We start from the raw sequence: 21,900 nt of genomic DNA on the forward strand, positions 1-21,900 counted from the left end.
AACTCTTCACAAATTCAAGAGGTCAAGACACGAAGGCTTTAGCAACTAATCCACACCTAATGACCCACCTAAGTGGTACTCAGAATATCACTCAAGAAATCACTCAAGATATCCCTCAAGTAATTAAGGAACAAAAGAAGAAAAGAACACTAGCCTGGGAACTTCCCCTCTGCCCAGAACTTTTGAGGCAATACACCACACCCCTCTACAGTATTTATAGGAACTCAAACACTGAGATCCCGCTCTGTTCCAGTAACAAGAAGCCGAAAGCACCAGCCTGAAGATGACGAGTGAGACCTCGTCGAAACGTCGCCTAGACACCCCAACTTTTACACGGGAAGACACCCGAGGACACCAAAACCTGCATTCCTGTACCCGTGAAAATCTACGAAAACAAATATCTCACCTCTACGGGGAGGAAACCTTCCAGCTGACAAGAACCTACGAGAAACTAGAAATCCGAAGAGCCACCATCTTATGTGATCTCTTGTTCCTACGCAACTGCCGAGACAACAACTTAATTCCCACATGCTTCCAACTTAAATTCCACTCTAAAACCCCAGCTACCGAAAGGATCCTGAAACGAACTGAACTATCCCTAATCAGAAACGAACTACATAAGAAAAGATACCTACTAAACCAAACCAACAAAGATCTGCTCACTCTTCACCTCAAACTCTGTAACAAAATCCACCCTGCACTCTGGGACAAATGCAAACAACTAGCCGTCTGGAGAGCTGAAACTGAGACCTCACATAAGACAGACACACACACCAACAAACTCCACAAACTAGAGAGACGCCAGAAGCCCAGCCACCCTCCACAACAACCCATGAAACAAACAGTACATAACATATCAGACAGGATCCTCACCTCAACTGAAACCAAAGTACTCTCCAAAGGTTTCAACTTTGCAGTTACCCCGAGACGCATCCCCACGGAAAACATCATATGCGGAGTCGAAGCTAGCCTAACCAAAATCAACCCAGATGAAGCCAATAAAATCAGACTTGAAGTCACCAACATCCTCTGCTCCAGCAAACCACCCAGAAGCAATTTACACAAAGAAGAACAGAAAGCACTCACCAACCTGAGGAAAGACAACAACATAATCATTCTCCCAGCAGACAAAGGTAATGCCACTGTTGTGATGAACACATCGGACTACCAAGCAAAACTATCAAATCTACTCCAAGACCCTACCTACCAACCTATAAAAACAGATCCCACCACCTATCTGGAAAAAACCACCAAATCCAAAATAAAAGCCTCTCCTATCAGTGAAGAAATCCAGCTAAGAATCATCCCCAGAGAAAAATCATCCAGATGCCCCAAACTCTACGGCCTCCCCAAGATACACAAAGAAGGAACACCACTCAGACCAATAGTCAGCTCCATAGGCTCACCTCTACAAAATCTCGCTAAATTTCTCGCTAAGCAACTTCAGCCCTATGCAGAATCCATCTCTTCACACGTTACAAACTCCTTCCAGTTCATAGAAACAATAAAGAAGCAAAACCTACATCCCGATGACCTACTTGTGAGCTTCGATGTTGTATCTCTCTTCACACAAGTGCCCATTAATGAAGCCTTGACAGCCATTCAAAACAAATACAATCCCCCCGAATACATCCTGGACCTGACCAACCACTGCCTAACCAACACGTACTTCATCCACAATGGACAAAGATACAAACAGATAGAAGGAGCACCTATGGGATCACCCCTCTCACCGGTCATCGCAAATCTGTACATGGAACACTTTGAAACCAATGCTTTAGACAAGTCAGAACACAAACCCAAACTTTGGCTCAGATATGTTGACGACACCTTTGTAATTTGGCCACACGGGAAAGAAAAACTAGATAGCTTCCTCACACATCTCAACAGCCTACACCCCAAAATACAATTCACTATGGAAATAGAAGCCAACAACCAGCTTCCCTTCCTTGACGTCCTAATCTACAAAAAACCTGATGGCTCCCTAGGACACACTATCTACCGGAAAAAAACACACACCAACCGCTACTTACATGCTCAATCACACCACCACCCTGCACAAATAAACTCCGTAGCCAAGACCCTCATCTCCAGAACCAAACGCCTGGCTGACAAAGACCACTTGACAACTGAGTTACAGAATCTCTCAAATGTGTTAATCGCCAATGGATACCAGCAAAACAGGGTTAAGAAGCTAATCCAAAAAGAAACACCCCCCAAAAACCAAGACACGGAAGAAAACAATGGCATGGCCCTCCTTCCTTATATCAAGGGCACTACAGATAAAATTAGCAAAATCCTCCATAAACACAATATCAAAACAGCCTTTTGCACCAACCAAAAAATAGCCAATATCCTCAGAAACCCCAAAGATAAAATCCAGTTGGAAAACCAAGGGGTCTATGAAATACCCTGCAAAGTCTGCCCAGCCACGTACATTGGACAAACAAACAGACGAATAAATGCACGTATCGCAGAACACAAGAATGCCGTCAAAAAAGAAGAAAAATCTTCCTCTCTTTTCCAACACATGAAAGAAACAGGACACGAAATTAATTTTGCAGATTCCAAATTGCTCTTTAACATGGAACATCACCACAAGAGAATAATCATGGAAGCCATCGAGATAGAGAAACACCCTCACAACATGAACAAGCGTGACGACACGTCCCGCCTGCCAGACATCTGGAAATTAGCCCTCCCCACAAAAACCGACACCAGATCCAGAGGCACACAGAACGCCACCACCAATCAACCACACCAGACCCAAACCCAGACCCTCTCCACAGATAAATTACAGACACCATCCAGTAACCAAACCATAGTGGCACCTCCGGATGCTGCACCCCCCTGCAATCCCTACACAGATCTGGCTGGCACAGGGCACAAAACCACAGCTCGCCCCTATACACGAAGCCAAGCCAAAGCACAACTAAGTGCAGTACAGCCATCTTCCCAGAAAAACTCTTCACAAATTCAAGAGGTCAAGACACGAAGGCTTTAGCAACTAATCCACACCTAATGACCCACCTAAGTGGTACTCAGAATATCACTCAAGAAATCACTCAAGATATCCCTCAAGTAATTAAGGAACAAAAGAAGAAAAGAACACTAGCCTGGGAACTTCCCCTCTGCCCAGAACTTTTGAGGCAATACACCACACCCCTCTACAGTATTTATAGGAACTCAAACACTGAGATCCCGCTCTGTTCCAGTAACAAGAAGCCGAAAGCACCAGCCTGAAGATGACGAGTGAGACCTCGTCGAAACGTCGCCTAGACACCCCAACTTTTACACGGGAAGACACCCGAGGACACCAAAACCTGCATTCCTGTACCCGTGAAAATCTACGAAAACAAATATCTCACCTCTACGGGGAGGAAACCTTCCAGCTGACAAGAACCTACGAGAAACTAGAAATCCGAAGAGCCACCATCTTATGTGATCTCTTGTTCCTACGCAACTGCCGAGACAACAACTTAATTCCCACATGCTTCCAACTTAAATTCCACTCTAAAACCCCAGCTACCGAAAGGATCCTGAAACGAACTGAACTATCCCTAATCAGAAACGAACTACATAAGAAAAGATACCTACTAAACCAAACCAACAAAGATCTGCTCACTCTTCACCTCAAACTCTGTAACAAAATCCACCCTGCACTCTGGGACAAATGCAAACAACTAGCCGTCTGGAGAGCTGAAACTGAGACCTCACATAAGACAGACACACACACCAACAAACTCCACAAACTAGAGAGACGCCAGAAGCCCAGCCACCCTCCACAACAACCCATGAAACAAACAGTACATAACATATCAGACAGGATCCTCACCTCAACTGAAACCAAAGTACTCTCCAAAGGTTTCAACTTTGCAGTTACCCCGAGACGCATCCCCACGGAAAACATCATATGCGGAGTCGAAGCTAGCCTAACCAAAATCAACCCAGATGAAGCCAATAAAATCAGACTTGAAGTCACCAACATCCTCTGCTCCAGCAAACCACCCAGAAGCAATTTACACAAAGAAGAACAGAAAGCACTCACCAACCTGAGGAAAGACAACAACATAATCATTCTCCCAGCAGACAAAGGTAATGCCACTGTTGTGATGAACACATCGGACTACCAAGCAAAACTATCAAATCTACTCCAAGACCCTACCTACCAACCTATAAAAACAGATCCCACCACCTATCTGGAAAAAACCACCAAATCCAAAATAAAAGCCTCTCCTATCAGTGAAGAAATCCAGCTAAGAATCATCCCCAGAGAAAAATCATCCAGATGCCCCAAACTCTACGGCCTCCCCAAGATACACAAAGAAGGAACACCACTCAGACCAATAGTCAGCTCCATAGGCTCACCTCTACAAAATCTCGCTAAATTTCTCGCTAAGCAACTTCAGCCCTATGCAGAATCCATCTCTTCACACGTTACAAACTCCTTCCAGTTCATAGAAACAATAAAGAAGCAAAACCTACATCCCGATGACCTACTTGTGAGCTTCGATGTTGTATCTCTCTTCACACAAGTGCCCATTAATGAAGCCTTGACAGCCATTCAAAACAAATACAATCCCCCCGAATACATCCTGGACCTGACCAACCACTGCCTAACCAACACGTACTTCATCCACAATGGACAAAGATACAAACAGATAGAAGGAGCACCTATGGGATCACCCCTCTCACCGGTCATCGCAAATCTGTACATGGAACACTTTGAAACCAATGCTTTAGACAAGTCAGAACACAAACCCAAACTTTGGCTCAGATATGTTGACGACACCTTTGTAATTTGGCCACACGGGAAAGAAAAACTAGATAGCTTCCTCACACATCTCAACAGCCTACACCCCAAAATACAATTCACTATGGAAATAGAAGCCAACAACCAGCTTCCCTTCCTTGACGTCCTAATCTACAAAAAACCTGATGGCTCCCTAGGACACACTATCTACCGGAAAAAAACACACACCAACCGCTACTTACATGCTCAATCACACCACCACCCTGCACAAATAAACTCCGTAGCCAAGACCCTCATCTCCAGAACCAAACGCCTGGCTGACAAAGACCACTTGACAACTGAGTTACAGAATCTCTCAAATGTGTTAATCGCCAATGGATACCAGCAAAACAGGGTTAAGAAGCTAATCCAAAAAGAAACACCCCCCAAAAACCAAGACACGGAAGAAAACAATGGCATGGCCCTCCTTCCTTATATCAAGGGCACTACAGATAAAATTAGCAAAATCCTCCATAAACACAATATCAAAACAGCCTTTTGCACCAACCAAAAAATAGCCAATATCCTCAGAAACCCCAAAGATAAAATCCAGTTGGAAAACCAAGGGGTCTATGAAATACCCTGCAAAGTCTGCCCAGCCACGTACATTGGACAAACAAACAGACGAATAAATGCACGTATCGCAGAACACAAGAATGCCGTCAAAAAAGAAGAAAAATCTTCCTCTCTTTTCCAACACATGAAAGAAACAGGACACGAAATTAATTTTGCAGATTCCAAATTGCTCTTTAACATGGAACATCACCACAAGAGAATAATCATGGAAGCCATCGAGATAGAGAAACACCCTCACAACATGAACAAGCGTGACGACACGTCCCGCCTGCCAGACATCTGGAAATTAGCCCTCCCCACAAAAACCGACACCAGATCCAGAGGCACACAGAACGCCACCACCAATCAACCACACCAGACCCAAACCCAGACCCTCTCCACAGATAAATTACAGACACCATCCAGTAACCAAACCATAGTGGCACCTCCGGATGCTGCACCCCCCTGCAATCCCTACACAGATCTGGCTGGCACAGGGCACAAAACCACAGCTCGCCCCTATACACGAAGCCAAGCCAAAGCACAACTAAGTGCAGTACAGCCATCTTCCCAGAAAAACTCTTCACAAATTCAAGAGGTCAAGACACGAAGGCTTTAGCAACTAATCCACACCTAATGACCCACCTAAGTGGCACTCAGAATATCACTCAAGAAATCACTCAAGATATCCCTCAAGTAATTAAGGAACAAAAGAAGAAAAGAACACTAGCCTGGGAACTTCCCCTCTGCCCAGAACTTTTGAGGCAATACACCACACCCCTCTACAGTATTTATAGGAACTCAAACACTGAGATCCCGCTCTGTTCCAGTAACAAGAAGCCGAAAGCACCAGCCTGAAGATGACGAGTGAGACCTCGTCGAAACGTCGCCTAGACACCCCAACTTTTACACGGGAAGACACCCGAGGACACCAAAACCTGCATTCCTGTACCCGTGAAAATCTACGAAAACATATATATATATATATATATATATATGTAAAGTTGACCAAGTTCCTTTGCATTAACAGATAAGTCCTCAGGATAAAGACTGAACTAGCAAGTGATGCTAGGATCCCACTCTAGTCATCCTTTTATATCTAATTGTTCTAGAATGTGTATGGTTAGAGACATGTGAACTAGTACAGTATGGCAAATGCTTCTCCAGTTTCTTTGAAGTTTTCTTCCCCTGTGAAAGAGGCTTCCATTTTTCTGTCTCATTCTCAGGGCACTAGAAAAATAATTTCTTTTGAATTTTGGTGGGTATTGAGATTTTGAGCTAACTTTATTATTGCAAGGTAGAGGAGGTTGGTATGTGTAAACCTTTCTGCAGCACTCTGCAGTCTCCCCAGCTGCCTGTGCTTCCTAATCTGAAAAGGGCTCATGGGAGGAGTTATCTCATAATGTCTTCTCCTGAGCTTTAACTGAAGCATGGACACCCGGGAAGGCTGCTGGAGTGCAGACACCACTGGTGAGATGATTTGTGGAATGACACCAAAAATTTCCCTTGGCCACTGCAAAAGTAAGGTGAGTACAGTGAAAACACAGCACCCAAACAATAATAATTTCACAAATATGTTCCATCTCCTCTGATAATTTTCACATGTAATTTATTTTCTCAATAATTGATGGGAAGGATAAAGCTGATTAGCGATATCTGGTCATTCAATCCACGTGGCGACAGTTGTGCAAAGTGGGAGAGGACTGCTGTGCAGAACTGGCACTTCCCCTGTCATTGTGTCCTCAACAGCCCATTCCCTGTTGTCCATGCGGTGGGAATAATGCCTGCAGTGGGGATGCTCATAGGCTCCCCGCCCCCAATTTTTGGTTCTAGCTCATGGAGGGGGCATAGGTGCAATGAGCAATGAGCAAATTTTAAACATGCTGGCAGACAGCAGGAGGGAGGTCCTGACTGAGTTGTGATGGTAGGGCCAGGGCCAGTAGGTAGGGCTCTGCTCCCCTGCTCCACACCATTATAATTGCCCAAACAAGGCAACTGGAAGCTGACTTTAAAAAACACACACGTGAAAATGTTTTGGATGGAGGTGCCTGTTTAATGTTTGTAAAGTTTAAAATATTATGCACAATTTGGATTATCAATTTTTTCTTCTTAAATACATGTACTGCTATACAGAATGTTAAAAAGCAGATGGAGTCATGCTGCTTTACACCAGAAGGGGATATGGGCTTATCCATTTAATTTCTATGAGCTTATCTAGGCTTTCCCACAAATAAAATGATACACATTACCTAGACATGTCAAGGTATAATATCCAGTCCTCAGAACTGTTAAACGAATTAGATTCATTAAAAGATGCAGCAACAGAGTAAGGAAGCACATTTATGCAACATTTCAATCATGGGGCCAGTAAGGGCTCTTTTGCAACGGAGACATCTTGCTCTCAGAGCAAAAACAATACAGAACTTTAGAGTGGCCACAGAGCATAAAGGCACTGACGATTGAAATAAAAATGCAGTTCATTATTTTTTACAACTTTTATTATGTTTACTGCAGGGTGCCATCCAATTGAACTCATTAATTCAGCAATTATATTGGAAAGGGGGGAAAGGCCTTAGGCTTTGAGTTGCATCCAAACTGCCTACTAAGAATGCCTTTACTTCTACCCAGCAGTTCTTAAAGAGAGAGCGAGGCACAGAGAAAGGCAGCACATTCACAAAGGATCTCACACAAAAAGAAGGGGAGAGAGAGGGAAGAGAGAATATGGTGGAAAAGAAAGAACAGGATCCCATTAAGTCCTTTCCACCACTCTTTACTGCCCTGACTGCTGTTGCATCAGGGTTGCACTACTCAGTTTTCACACTTCAAAATGGCAAGGGCCATATCACCATCTCCAGTTAAGAGATCTTCTCGGTTCAAAATTTAATCTAGAGCTCATGATTATTTCACTCTGTGCCTTAACCAATATAAGATCATTCCAGCAGCCAAGAAAGCAGCAATCTGGAACGTAGCAGAAAATGCTGTGCAAATTATAGAGGATTATTTTGCACTTGGAGTGCCTAGAAGGGAATCTCTGGAGAAATGTTCACAGGCAAAGTACCCCAAAAAGGCATTTAGTCATATGTAATTCTTCAATGACATTTTTGTTAAAATTACTTTGGGTCTAATGCAATTGAGAAAACACATTATTTCTGAATGGCTACTGTATTTCCTGTGTAGCCCTTTCTGAACTGTTATAGAAACTACCATCCCTACACCAGCTTTCACCTCCTACTGTATGAGTTACTTCCTACTAGGCTCCAAAGAAAGTCAGAAAGGTCAGCAGTTCACTGTGACTTTGAACAATATATGAAGTCGAGACACTGCTTAAGTTTTCAAGGCTGTTTGCTCTATTGACCCCAAAGAGAAACACAGGGTCCTGTGTAAGTAAGATTGCTTGAAAAAGCTGTTCACTTGAGAGCCAGTGTGGTGTAGTGGTTAAGAGCGGTAGTCTTGCAATCTGGGGGAACCGGGTTCGCGTCTCCGCTCCTCCACATGCAGCTGCTGGGTGACCTTGGGCCAGTCACACTTCTCTCAAGTCTCTCAGCCCCACTCACCTCACAGAGTGTTTGTTGTGGGGGAGGAAGGGAAAGGAGAATGTTAGCCGCTTTGAAGAAGAAGAAGAAGAGTTTGGATTTGATATCCCGCCTTTCACTCCCCTTCAGGAGTCTCAAAGCGGCTAACATTCTCCTTTCCCTTCCTCCCCCACAACAAACACTCTGTGAGGTGAGTGGGGCTGAGAGACTTCACAGAAGTGTGACTGGCCCAAGGTCACCCAGCAGCTGCATGTGGAGGAGCGGAGACGCGAACCCGGTTTCCCAGATTACGTGACTACCGCTCTTAACCACTACACCACACTGGCTCTCACCAGTGAGACTCCTTAGGGTAGTGATAAAGCGGGATATCAAATCCAAACTCCTCCTCCTCCTCCTATGGAAAGGAGTGTGTTAAATACATGAAGAATTGGATGTTGGTTTTCCTTTTTAAGACTTTTCCTATGAAGTGAGGGTGGAGAGGAATGCACTGAAGGACTGAAAAAAAATGCACTGGATTTTGTTTTCTCAAAAATCCTTATCAGACAAACAAAGCAATCCATTTGTTTTCTTGAGCTCCTGCAGTTTCCTAAATCAGGAGTAGCTAACCATTATCAGGCTGTGGGCTGCACTGACCAATGGTCAACACCCGGGGGACAACGTGTCCAAGTGTAAAAATGGCCAATTGATTTTTTATAGAGTCAAATTCTGGGGAATCTTTGGGTGAGGTCACAAAGGTCTTTTGCCATGAGAGAATCAGAGTGGAAAGAGCAGTCAGCAACTTTAAAAGAATTAATGAGACTTTTCTCTTTTTGAGTGGGGTGGGTGGGAATTGGAAGCCACAACAATATTCAGCTTCATAGCATAACAGCAGGAGATTCACAAGAACAGTAATTAAAAACAAAAACAAAAAACACTTCATTTTATTTTATTTTAATAACAAATTTTTGGTGTCCAAAAACCCATCGAGGAGTTGTATGAGTCCTATGTGCTAGCTACCCTTGTCCTAAATTTATCCCTTAACCTAGCACTACCCTTGAGGGTTTATATTAACTGCCCTGACAACTTGTTTGTGACCTGCTGCAACCAGAGTGGTATGAATTCATTTGTTAGGAGTGCTAGATAAAGAACATTCTGTCCCACTCTGATCTATTGTCAAGTACACAGGAAACAAATCGGTGCTGATACTAATAGTACTGTAGTGAGCTACTTACTCTGGGGAAGATTCTGGAGTTAAATTCGACATCTCTTCTGGCGTCGGTACTATATATACATACACAGACAGAGACAAAGCATAAGAGGAGGAGAAAAAGGAAATGCTGATTCCCAATTCAAAGTCAATAAATGTGGAATCAAAGTTCACACAGAATATATTTCAAGCACTTCATTGTTTTAATATCAAATAACTTATTGTTTTAATATCAAATAATTGACCCACACTGCTCCTATATCCACATGTACCTAACTTGAACACTTATATACTGAGATTTCATAGTTTGGCTTGGGCTCTTAAACAGTATCTATTCAACTTAGAATTGATGGCTGTTGTAAAAGTAATTTGCAGCATAACTGTATCTACCAAGATGTCTGGGGCTGATTTTTACTAGTAGCATTGAAATAGTTCTATAACCCACAAAAAACTAAAAACTGGTATGCTGCACACTTAGCCCTACAACGCCCTGATTATGTGCAAAGTCCGTAGATGGAATATTATTACCCTTTCCCCTTGAAACAGAGAATAAGAAATCTGCCATATACTACAGCAGACATTTCAGCAAAGATACAAATGAGCTGGAATGCTGAGCTGTGGAAATTTCCTATTTGCATATTTTAACCAATCTTGAATTAGGAAAGAAAAGAGATTTCCAGTAATAGACAGGAATGTATTTGCTCATAAACACATAAAGCAGTAATTGTGTTTTATGTAACCTTTATTAACATGAGTCCTCATGGAGTTCCTCTCCATCCAAAAAAACAACAACAATGCTGGGGCACTGGCACATCAGTGAAGACAACACCTTGCTCAGAACTCAGATATTCAAAAAGCCACACTTTGGCTAGGCAAACCATGGTTTAGTGACATGTGTAAACCAGGCCAGTGTGTGCCTCAAGTCAGAAACAAGTGAAAATCAGCAGGCTAGAAGCATAGTGCAAGTATCAAAGTCATGAGCAGAAGGCACAGGATGGAGAGATTGGATAGTATAACAACACTTGTAATCTTAGTATAAAAAATGGTACTTTTGCCTTGTTCAGGTAGTCCAGGGATGTCCAACTTCCAAGAGACTGCGATCTACTCACAGTATATAAAAAAAAACTGGCAGTGATCTACCCATTGTCACTGAAGGATGGACCAGAGTTGTTGAGCTTTTTTTGAGAAGCCAAGGTTGTTGAGGTTGGTGGGGGTGGCGATCTACCTGGGACACCCCCATGATCTACCAGTAGATCATGATCTACCTGTTGGACATGCCTGAGGTAGTCTACTGGGGGAGAGAGATGTATGAATAAAGAAATATTTCCTAATGATGACCCATGTGAGAAGAGGTCTTCTGTAAAAAATTATATAATAAAATTCCATAGGTGTACTCCCTTAAGTCAAGGGTGCTTTGCAGCTTGTGCACCTTGGTAAATAATTAGTGACAACAGTATATGATGGGAGTTGTAGCCCTGACAAACCTCTGCATTACACTTAGCTCTTGCTTCTCAGTGGGCTCCATCTTCCATCAAGCATCACAAACAGTATTATGACTTGCAGAAGCCTAACTAGGTTTTCCTGCTGAGAAAATTTAAAATTGGGTTTCCAAGCTCAGGGTCAGGGGGAAAAGGGGGAATGAAGTTCATATGGTAATTGACACACACTGGAAGAATTGCAACGTGTTCATTGTTTGGTTAACAGCAGTGAAACAGCAACTTTCAAATTTCCTTCTATACTCTCTGTCTTTGCTATCTTACTAACCAACCACTCTTTACACTGATATGTACTTCTACCTGACAACCTAACACTCCCGCATTTTGAGGTCAGATGTACCTTGCAATTTCCTGCGATGGAAGCGTGGAGATCCCAGGAAGCTGTTCTTGATCGAGTTGAGCCGTGTTCTCCAGGGCATTCCTCCAATGCTGGGACTGGATGGTGGCGTAGGGTTGGGTGTGCCTGCTGGGCTCTCCTTTGGCGTATGGACAGGTGTCCCCTTGGGGGTAGGGAGGGGACTGCCCCTTGGAGAGGGGTGAGGGGTGACCTGTATGATGGGGATAGATTTGGTGCTTGGGTCAGTACTAGAAGGGAGCAATCTAACAGGAGACATAGGGTTGGTTTGCACGGTAGGAACAGCCAGCTGCGGGCTAAACCCAGGAGCAGGTGGACGGCCCTGAGTGTTCTGTGCAGGAGAATTTGGGGAAGGAGGGACTGTAGCATTGCTAGAGGGCAGGGGGTTGGATTTGGTAGACTGGAGTGGTTTTTCAGCCAATCTGTTCTTGGATGGCAAAGTCTGTGTCTTTGGATTGGGTTGAAGTGCTGGCTTTGGCTGGAGAACATGTCCGGGCCTGGAAGCATTCCTACAAGCATCGGAGTCCAGGGAGACTTGGGGGCGGGGGGTGAAAGGGAGGTCAGGAGTCTGAGGGGGGATGAAAAATTTTCTGATAGGCTACAAGATACACACAGAGAAAGTACCCATGCATTTCAAGAAAAGCAAAACGCACACGCACATACGCACAAAGTGGGTGAATAGAGAAATAAAGCCCATTTGAGTTGCGGTTGTGAGCCACATCACAAGGAGATCAGAGTTATGGAGGTGAGGGTGAAGGAGGTGGGGGATTAGGGAATTGCAAAGAAACAAAAAACAAACACAAACAAAAACAAAAAGACATGCAGTTAGCTGGGAACACAGCATAGTCAACAACAGCAGCAGTGGCGGTAGTGAAAACAACAGTTTTGTCACAAGCTTCATCATATTAACCAACCATGTGTCAGCAAATAAAAAAACCACAGAGCAAAAACTAACATGAAGGAAAAGAAAATAAGAAACTAAAAGGGTGGGCAAGGGAGGGGAAGCAGCAAGAGAGAGCGAGAGAGAGCGAGAGAGAAAAGGCCGTACCCCTGAGCTGTTCTGACTGTCTCACAGATAGAGAGAGAGAGAAGAACAGGGCTGAAGGGAGGTGGGGAAGGGGAAGGAAGCATCATTCAAGCCACAGGGGAACCTGACATGTAAGCATGTAAGGCTGAGTGTGCCCTCTCTCCCAGCTCAAAACGTCTACCACAATCAAAAACAGCAAGGAAATGCAGATCAAAATAACATGTGTGCAGCAGGTAACAATAGAAGCACACAGATTACTACACACATCGACTCTCCTCAGTCAAAGCACCACAAGTTTCAATAACATGGAGAGAGTTTGTGAGTGAGGCTGAGGAGGGGGAAAGCCTCTATCATTTCATCACCATTCCTTTCCTGGCCTTCCACCCAGAGGGACCCAGTTTTCTCTGGCAGGCTTTACTATATGAAATCTTAACAGCTCATGGAACCATGGGCCAGTTTGGGCTTCAAATTTTAAGAGACCGTGGAACTACGGCCACTTTAGGGTTTAAGTAAAATACCCCAAGGGTCACCAAAGAAGGTTTGCTTTCTAAGTGCCCCTTTTACATCTAAGTCCTCCTGTCATCAGACAGTCTTATAGTTTTAAAAAACAAAAGAAAGAAACATTCCTCAGTTTTTATGACACAGTACCAGAATTCCATTCTGTGGCTGATCATTGTGTTTTATGCAGTAAAAAACCCCCCCAAAACACACAATTCATAATCAGCCATAAATGAAGTCAGAAAAGGGGATTATGTTGTTTTGTAAAACAACAACAAAACTTAACTAGCAAGTGTTAGATTCAAGAACAGTCCAAGAAAAAATAGAAATTCAATACACTCAGGGAACAAAACGCAAAAAAGAATACTGTTAGAATAAAAGTGTTTGTTTTTTTAAAAAGCAGAACATATTCCTTTCATAGAGCATGGATTAGGAAAAAAGTAACAATTAAATTGTGTTACTCTTCATTTGTGAATGAGTTCAAGCCCATTAGAAGAATCACAAATATGTAACAATGTATTGCCCTGCAGTTTGGGCAATTAACTTATATAAGAAGTGAAAACTGCATAAAACTGTAATAATGGCATATAACTGTATGTAAGAGCAGAAGCTGAATTGACTAAGAACAGCAGAAGTGTAAATGAACTGGTTCCCTGCCTGCATCGTGTGTGTGTGTGTGTGTGTGTGTGCATGTCTGCGTAACTCTTTGTGTAACAGAGGGTGGGGGAACGTGTGCATGCCTGTAGGTGTAGTGAGGATAGATGCTGTTTGTTTGTTTTTTGTATGGTGGTGAGTGTGCATGTGTGGAATGTATGTCTGTGGTGTGTGCATGTAGAAATATGTACTGGCCACACCCATTATTGGCATGCACCCCTTAGAGAAGTACCTGATTTTCAGCACTACCTTTGAGCCAACATTATTTTAGCCACCTGTGAGTTAAAACATATATTTAGACAAGCTACTGCCTGTTTTTTTTTAAAAAAGAACCAATCAAGCTTTGGCTTGCCCAAGGACTAACAAAAAGGGGCCTGTTCAAGCAGACTCTCTAAGACTGCACAATTTCTTACTTCTTCGTAATGATTCTCTTTCTGCCCTTCAAATCCAAGCGACTTTCAGCTTCCTTACTGGAACATCCTAATCCAACTCTGTATGATTCTTGTTCAGACTAGAGTTCATTGTTTTTCCAGCTTTCTTCAGCTGTGCTATTCAGTCCCAAAGTAGCTCTAGCTGTTATGGTTCAGTGCCTCACCATGGGCTTGCAATAAGCAGCAGATGTTTCCTTCATCGTGTGATAAACTCTCTTAACAGGGTTATATACGTTGGCATCATGTTAGGCCACAATGATACTTTAGGTAGCAACAATGCCAGAAGCACAGGCAGCCCTGCAGAAGGACCCTATCCCAACATTCACAAACAGCAAGCTGTGCTTTATAGCTGCCCCACATCCCTAGCTAACAAAACCACCCTTCAAAATGGGGAAAGAGATATTAGATGTCACCGAGCTCACATGAGAGAGCAGTTATAAACCATGACCCCAAATAATCCCACTTACCCTTGGACTGCTGAGTGGGCTGGTCGACAGGCCAGAGGAAGCTCCACTGATTGAGCGAGACCTGAGTAAACACAACAGGAAGACAAGGCCCTGAGAAACCCCTGTCAAAAGACACACCACCCTGCTGTGCCAGCCACCACCATATTAAACCTCTGCATTAAGTTGTGGCTCACATTTCTAACAAGAAACTGCATATATAGCTGACATTTGTTTTCAAAGGGCAGATGTACATGAAGATGCCCATCCCTTTGTTCATCAGTCTTACATTTTACAATAATATTTTTTTTCTGTGTGCATCTGGAAATACCGCCCTTATAAGATCCCCATCCTATCCCCCATGATCTCACTCTGAAGGAGCTTTGATCTCCATTGTAAAGATCAGGTAAAAAGAGAAATGTCTGGCAAGGAAAGAAATAGACTGCACTGCTGCAGCCGTTTTTACCATGGCAGACCAGCAAGTATATAAATCACCCATTCTCCTGTTGGTTGAGAACACCATCATTTTGAAATCAGATGGATCTTTCTTAACCTTCCATTTAGGAAATATTTCCCCCCCACTGACTAGCAAGGTATTTCATATGAAATCATTGGCCCATATGTTTACAGGCACACTACTACTTCCAAAGGCCTCAGCCCCTCGCTATCACCATTCATCAAAATGATTATGCATAGATAAGTGGCTCAGAAACAGCATGGAATTCACACGGCTGAATACAGAAGCAAAGGAGCTCCTTGTCAATCCCAGTTATCAATGCTAACACACATTACCAAATACATTTTCACGTCTCCAGTTACGTCTAATGTCTGAGAGAAACCTACATTGGCTATAAATAATGCACATTCAAATTTTCCTCCTCTTTCATTTCCACATCAGCACCATTGATCCATAGCACAAATCAAAAGCATGTTCAACAGCCCCATATGTGAAAAATGTTAAAGAAATTGCCAGCTTATGTTGGCATTTCTTGAAATCTTTGACTTGACCTTCCTCATCTCTGCTGGAACCATGGTCTTTAAAAAGGATGATACAACAATGGAAGCAAACCCAGTCAACAAGATAATATGCAATATATCACTTAGTCCTAATCTGTATGTCACTATATTGCAACCTTATGGTGGGGAGACTGCTTTCAGTAAATCAAATTAACGAATGTATAGATTTCTCAAAGAGAACATTTTGATTCCGCTCATACAACTAGATCTATGACATGCAAGTTATAAGGTAAGAGATATATAATGGATGTATATAATGTACATCTGTATAGCTCATCAACAGGAAAACCTGGCTCGGAAAGAGCTTTTAAGCTCTCCACCCTGTGTGTGCTTAATGTGTATGATTTAAGCTGCTGGCTGGCAAGCACATAAGACTGAAATTGTGCAAGTTAAATGTGTGCAAGTTGCAAGTTGCCCATACATACATATATAACTAGCATCAGATAGCAGGTCTACCATTTCTCATAAATCTGGTGACTGAGAAATAGGGGCACTGGGTCTACCAAGCTGAGTAGTCCTAGCCTCTACCCTGCTGTTGCATCTCAATGGGCAGATTTGCTAGCCATCAAAAGGTACACCTGGTGTCCAGATGACATCTTCTCACCCTTGACTGAAACCTTGTTCTTTCCCTGGCCTTTAATTAACTGCTGAAACTCTCCATTCTTGCCTTTTGTTGCTACAATCAATTTCACAGCTCCCTTGCATCTCCCTAAAAAAGATAACATGCCAGGAGACTAGTTAACTGCACTGAACAGTTGTTACTTGTCACCCCAACGCCCCCTTTCCCCCTGTTATAACAACACTGAGCTAAGCCATGTCCTCTCTGCCAGTCCCTTCCTCCCACCTGCAATACAGGTTTAATATGGATGGACTTTATCTGTACTGGCAGGGTTATTAAAAAATGTGTACAGCCCTGGGTATGCGTGGGTTACATTTTAGGGTATGAAATAAGTCCTTAGTTAGAAAGATGCTACCTTTTGACGGGGTAGACACACTACTGTCCAGATAAAAGTGAATCAGGAAGTTGCTCCTACAACCAGTGGGTGTGTCATCCTAGCCTTCCCTTTGTCTAATTGGCTAGCTCTGCTGTCCTAAATGAACCATGACTTCATTTGTTAATGAACAACCCTATAAAGCAGGAGCTGGCTTGCTTTGTAAACGGGCAGAATTGGTGCCGACACATTTTGCTTCCTGTCTCAGGTTCTACAACAGCTAGAGAAGGATTTGGTTTTTTAAAAACAAACAAATCCGAAAGCTGATAATCTGGGAGATATGGTTCAGCCCTCTGACACCTATGACGGGAGGCAGCAAATGTCAGCCCACTAGCTGTCTTTTCCTCATTGCCATGGCAGCAAGGATGCCTTCCTGAATTATCATGAGAACAAGGATCACGCACAGCTTAGGGGGGCACTTTTAGAAGACTGGGGAGTGGCTGGCCAAGGATGATCCTCCCTTGGGTTCCAGAGGGAGTGCTGTAGATGTCCCCTCTCTTTGAAACCCCTCTTCTCAAGGCTGCTTATTTGTTGGAAGACCCTAAGGCCTGCATGCCTCACTCCACCAATGTGGGAGATAGTGCGGATCATCATGAGAAAGAATGAAACAAAGGCACATAGGGCAGAGAGGGATAGAGATACATAGTGAGGGGAGAGTTATATGCTATGCTATTTATCAGCCAGGAAATTGGCTGTAGGCCTTTAGTGAATAAACTACAGTTTTATTAATCTAGTTTTAAAGCTTGCAGCTATAAAGAAAATGTTACACTTAAATACGTCAAAGCTTGTTTATAAAGAATAACCTCCAAACTGAACCTAGAAGCATCCTTGTAGCTCAATGCCTTAAAGGAAATGAAAATAAGAAGTGGGGTTTTGTAGGTCTTACACTCCTGTCAGTATCACCTTTGCAGGTTAAGAAAACAGAGCACCCTAGCCACATTATTTAAAATTTCTGAAGGAAGGTTCTTTGGTGCTGTTCTTCACCCGTCAGCCATCAGCAAAGAAACCAGGGGTCAGCTCCTTCTCATGAAACTGGCCCAGAGCACTGAGAATTCAGACTCAAGCAAAGACAGAGATCGTGCACTGGATAGCAATATGGATTCTCCTTTTGGGGAAGCTCCATAGACATTATCACCAGCATGAGTAACCCAAGTAGTCACACTGGGGGGACAAAAATAAGGAATTGTGACACCTTACTTTGCTGAAAGGGTTTTTTTATCTATGGATTTGAAAGACAATTATTTAACAGGAAACATCCATTTGCATATAATCTTCACATAATCTCTGGAAGAATTAAGGTGAGTCTTGTCTCTCATTATTCTGGTCTGGTAAATTTCTAACAACTGGTCATACTTTGAGCAGGTATCTTCTTTTGAGGGTTGAACATATTTTAGACACTCCTCTCCACCCCTAATGAGTGACACAGTGTGTTGTGAACATTTTATTACCATGAGTTTGTAAGAGCAGTATTGCTGAGAAATGCTAGAAGGTCATCATGGCAATGATGAGGCAATCCTGGCTCCATCTGTAAGCCAAAGAAGGAGCAGCTGCAAGAAGTTTGTCCTTCCCCCTCCCATGCCCCCCTCCCATGAATGAACAGCCTGCTCCCACTGCCAGGAACTCGGGGCTGCAGAATCGAAAAGAGCCACTCTCTGCCCTGTTCCAATAGTCAAGGCAATCCTTGCCTCCCAGGAAGACTGTACAGGCAGGGAAGAGATCAGCCTGACCCCATACATTGGCCAATGAAAGATCAGCTGCTTTCTTCTTTCCTTCCCATCTCTTTTTTCTTTTATATTATGTCTATATGATTGAAATCTGTGGACAGGGACTACATGATCTTTTATTAAATTTCAGGCCCCAAACAACAGCAATAACAATAACAGCAACAACAACAACTCTGAATGTGTGTCTGTTAGAAATTATACCAGAATATCTGAAACATGTTTGATCCTTATCCTGCTTCACAGTAAAACTATTTTAGAAACTGGAAACATTTTTCACACCTGTAAAGGGAAAGGCTGTAGAAAGACCATGAATCACGGAATGTAAACAGACATGTGACACGCAACAGTTCCACACATCTGCTCCTTAAGGTGGAATGGAAATGTCAACACCTCTTCATCAGCCTGCCACATTCCTGTGTCTCACAGTTCCCCTTATGATGAACTATAGGCAGTTTGGTTTGTTAACTGGGCAACCAAATCTCTTCTGATGTGATTGATTTAAAAAAAAAATGTTTTAAATGATCTAACTGCCCCGAAGTGATTGTTTCTCAGGATTCAAAACAAACAAACAAAAACCTGTAAGTTCCTCCCCCCCCCCAACAAAAATAAAACAAAAAAAGCAAACTGGGGAAATGTGACCTTCAGGGTTTATTTTGCTTAAGAAAGTGGATGGTTGGGATCTTTCTGCTTCTATAATCTGCTGTTCCCCAGGAAAGCAACACAACATGTCAGAAGCAGGAGTACTAATTCAACAGTAATAATAATAATAAAAGGACGGATATGAGAGAGAAAGTGAGGTGTGTCTGGTGCCTTTCGCCCCCAGACAGGGCTCTTGTGCCTTTGACAAAGCTTAATAAATAGAAATTCAACAGGAAAAGCATTGCCTATTTTGTATCTCCATGCCAGAAAAAATAGCACCTGACAAATTTATGCTGCTACTTTTTGTTGTTCTTGCATTTGTTAGAGGCAGAAAGGCCATGCCACAGCAGATTGCAGAAATTCTACTCAGGAATGTGAGTGTGGATGTAGCATGAAGATAGGGTTTGAGAATTCTACAGAGTCAGGAGGTTCCATTCAGACTGGGGGCCCTTTCATGTACATTTTTAACAGCACCTCTGGGCTCTTTTAAAATTCTGAAAGTTGCCTGCTCAGTTTCATCACAGGGGATCAGTAGTCATGTTCCAAGTTGTGGAAAAATGTAAAATGCTAGTAGTTTTTAGCAGGAGGAGAGAAGGGTGTCAACATTCATGCCTTCTAGTGTTTGTTTAAGTAGAGGCTGGTGAGAGGGTGACTCAGATAAGAGAATGGGACTCTATATATTTCACTACAGGACCCTCTTTAGGGATGTTTCACGTTCTAAAATTTTGCATGTGCACACGCATACATACACACATACGATATTCATGCCAGTGGGGCTTTTGTCATTTGGTACAGCGCTCCTTTTCTTCAGAAGGTGCTTAGATATTGGAAGCAGAGTCAGGATGATTAGACAATAGTGGAAGCAATGCATCCACAGAGACATATTGGCTTTGCTGTCACTTTGACTAAATAGGTGACAGAAAATTCACCACCATGGAATCCTGAAGCCAACTGAGCTGACCAAACACCTGCTCTGAAACTGCAGCAGCTCCTTCTGACTATCAAGTTTCACATTTCACCTGTTATCAGCCATCATTTAAGCACATCTCACACCATGAAGACAATAAGGAGCTGCATAAGAACTGGGGCCAGTTTGTTGATTAAATAATTTTATATCCCTCCCTTCCTCCCCATACGGTGCACAGGGCAGCTTACAACAACCATGTAGGCCATTCTGAGGCTGCAGTACCTTTTACCCAACCACAAAGGATGGCGGCACTTGGGAAAAAACAACCCTGTGTGTAAGTTCAATATAGCCTAATGGAGATGAGAAGGAACTGTTACTATTGTGGTTGGCCTGATGCGGACTTTTCTGCCCAGCTGCTTGTTATGTAAGTGTGAGCACTGGACATAGCAGCAAGAGATGGAGGCAGTTGGCTCCACTCCCTGCTGGCTCCCCTTGAGTCTCCGTTGATAGAGCACAGAAAGCAGGATGGCCCAGCACTGTGACCATGGCTATAAAGGTCTTGCTTTGCAGTTCAACTGCCAGGGGGCTTTTCTTTATTAGACATTATGCACAAAGCCATCCAAAGTCATATAAATATGAATTCATACCACAGGGAGGCTCCCCCATAAAACCTTGTGGCTTGACAACAGGTTTCGGGGGGACCTGTGGTCCTCCAGATGCTACTGGATTACAAATACCATCTGTCACACACCCCCATACACCCACCCACCCCATCCTACACAGCATACGTTACATTTTAGGCTATGCCCTCAGTGTAAGGATGAGGTAGTTTTGTTAGTGGGCCAAGCAAGACATTTAAAAATAAAATAAAATGTAAAAGCAGCCTGGGGGGGGGGGGATAACTCTTCCCTCCTGCACTATTATCCTGGTCTACGTTGCCCCCTCCAAAGATGCTATATGTTCTTTGAGGGGGAAATATAGGTTCCAATATAGTATTTGTAAGTGTCCCCCCCACCCCCCGGACGAATAGCAGCTGGAAGGATTTTAGCTGGGAAGATGATAGGAAGAAAAAAGTTTAACTGCTCTTCCCCACCACAGTGACCTTGATTCAGTTCAGCTCCCTTCCCCAAGCTGGTTTTAATATTTACCTTTTCAAAAACAAATGTAAAAGAAAAAAAATTATAGGAGATCTGATCACAGTTGCCAAGATGTCATATTGAGATTTGCCCTCACTATGTACTAGGCCTCTAAGATGCATGTGAAGTCAGAGCAAGCGCTTTCTCCCCCTCACTAACACACACACAAACATTGTTGTATAATTTTTCCCCTCCTGTTCGTTTCCCCCCCTGTAACACAGTTTCATGATAAATAATATTTATACTGTGATCATTAAAAGAAACTTCTCTACCCAGAAGAAAACAACAGGTCCCACAACAGGTATAATCCAAAACTGGAGCTTACCCCAATGCGTCAGCACTTGTCATCCTTGGCAGTGGGGAATAAATAGAGGAGAAGGAGAGAGGAAGAAAGGGACGTGGAAGCAGGTGGAGAAAAGAGTACGAAAAGCAGAGTGAAATACTGTTCGGAGAACTACATGGTCATAATTATTGCCACAGGCATCTGCTGCTGATGGAAGCACCAGTGGGGAATT

The 21,900-nt window shown here is 43.1% G+C and overlaps 1 protein-coding gene across 17 annotated transcripts in view; it reads right to left on the reverse strand.

The window, feature by feature from the left end:
- BRSK2 (BR serine/threonine kinase 2) overlaps positions 1–21,900 on the reverse strand; it is a 407,365-nt gene that overhangs the window by 35,963 nt on the left and 349,502 nt on the right. For 8 of the 17 annotated variants that reach the window (XM_083505294.1, XM_083505285.1, XM_083505297.1 and 5 more), the window contains exons 14-17: positions 21,711–21,734; positions 14,995–15,055; positions 11,903–12,515; positions 10,092–10,140 (exon numbers count right to left, since the gene is read on the reverse strand). In XM_083505294.1, the coding sequence (XP_083361420.1) occupies positions 10,092–10,140; positions 11,903–12,515; positions 14,995–15,055; positions 21,711–21,734 (747 nt within the window). The remainder of the gene's footprint in view (positions 1–10,091; positions 10,141–11,902; positions 12,516–14,994; positions 15,056–21,710; positions 21,735–21,900) is intronic. The other 9 variants (XM_083505290.1, XM_083505298.1, XM_083505286.1 and 6 more) reach the window with 3 other exon arrangements.

Source organism: Podarcis liolepis (assembly GCF_965112155.1).
Source record: "Podarcis liolepis genome assembly, chromosome: 1".
NCBI classification, from domain to species: domain Eukaryota; kingdom Metazoa; phylum Chordata; class Lepidosauria; order Squamata; family Lacertidae; genus Podarcis; species Podarcis liolepis.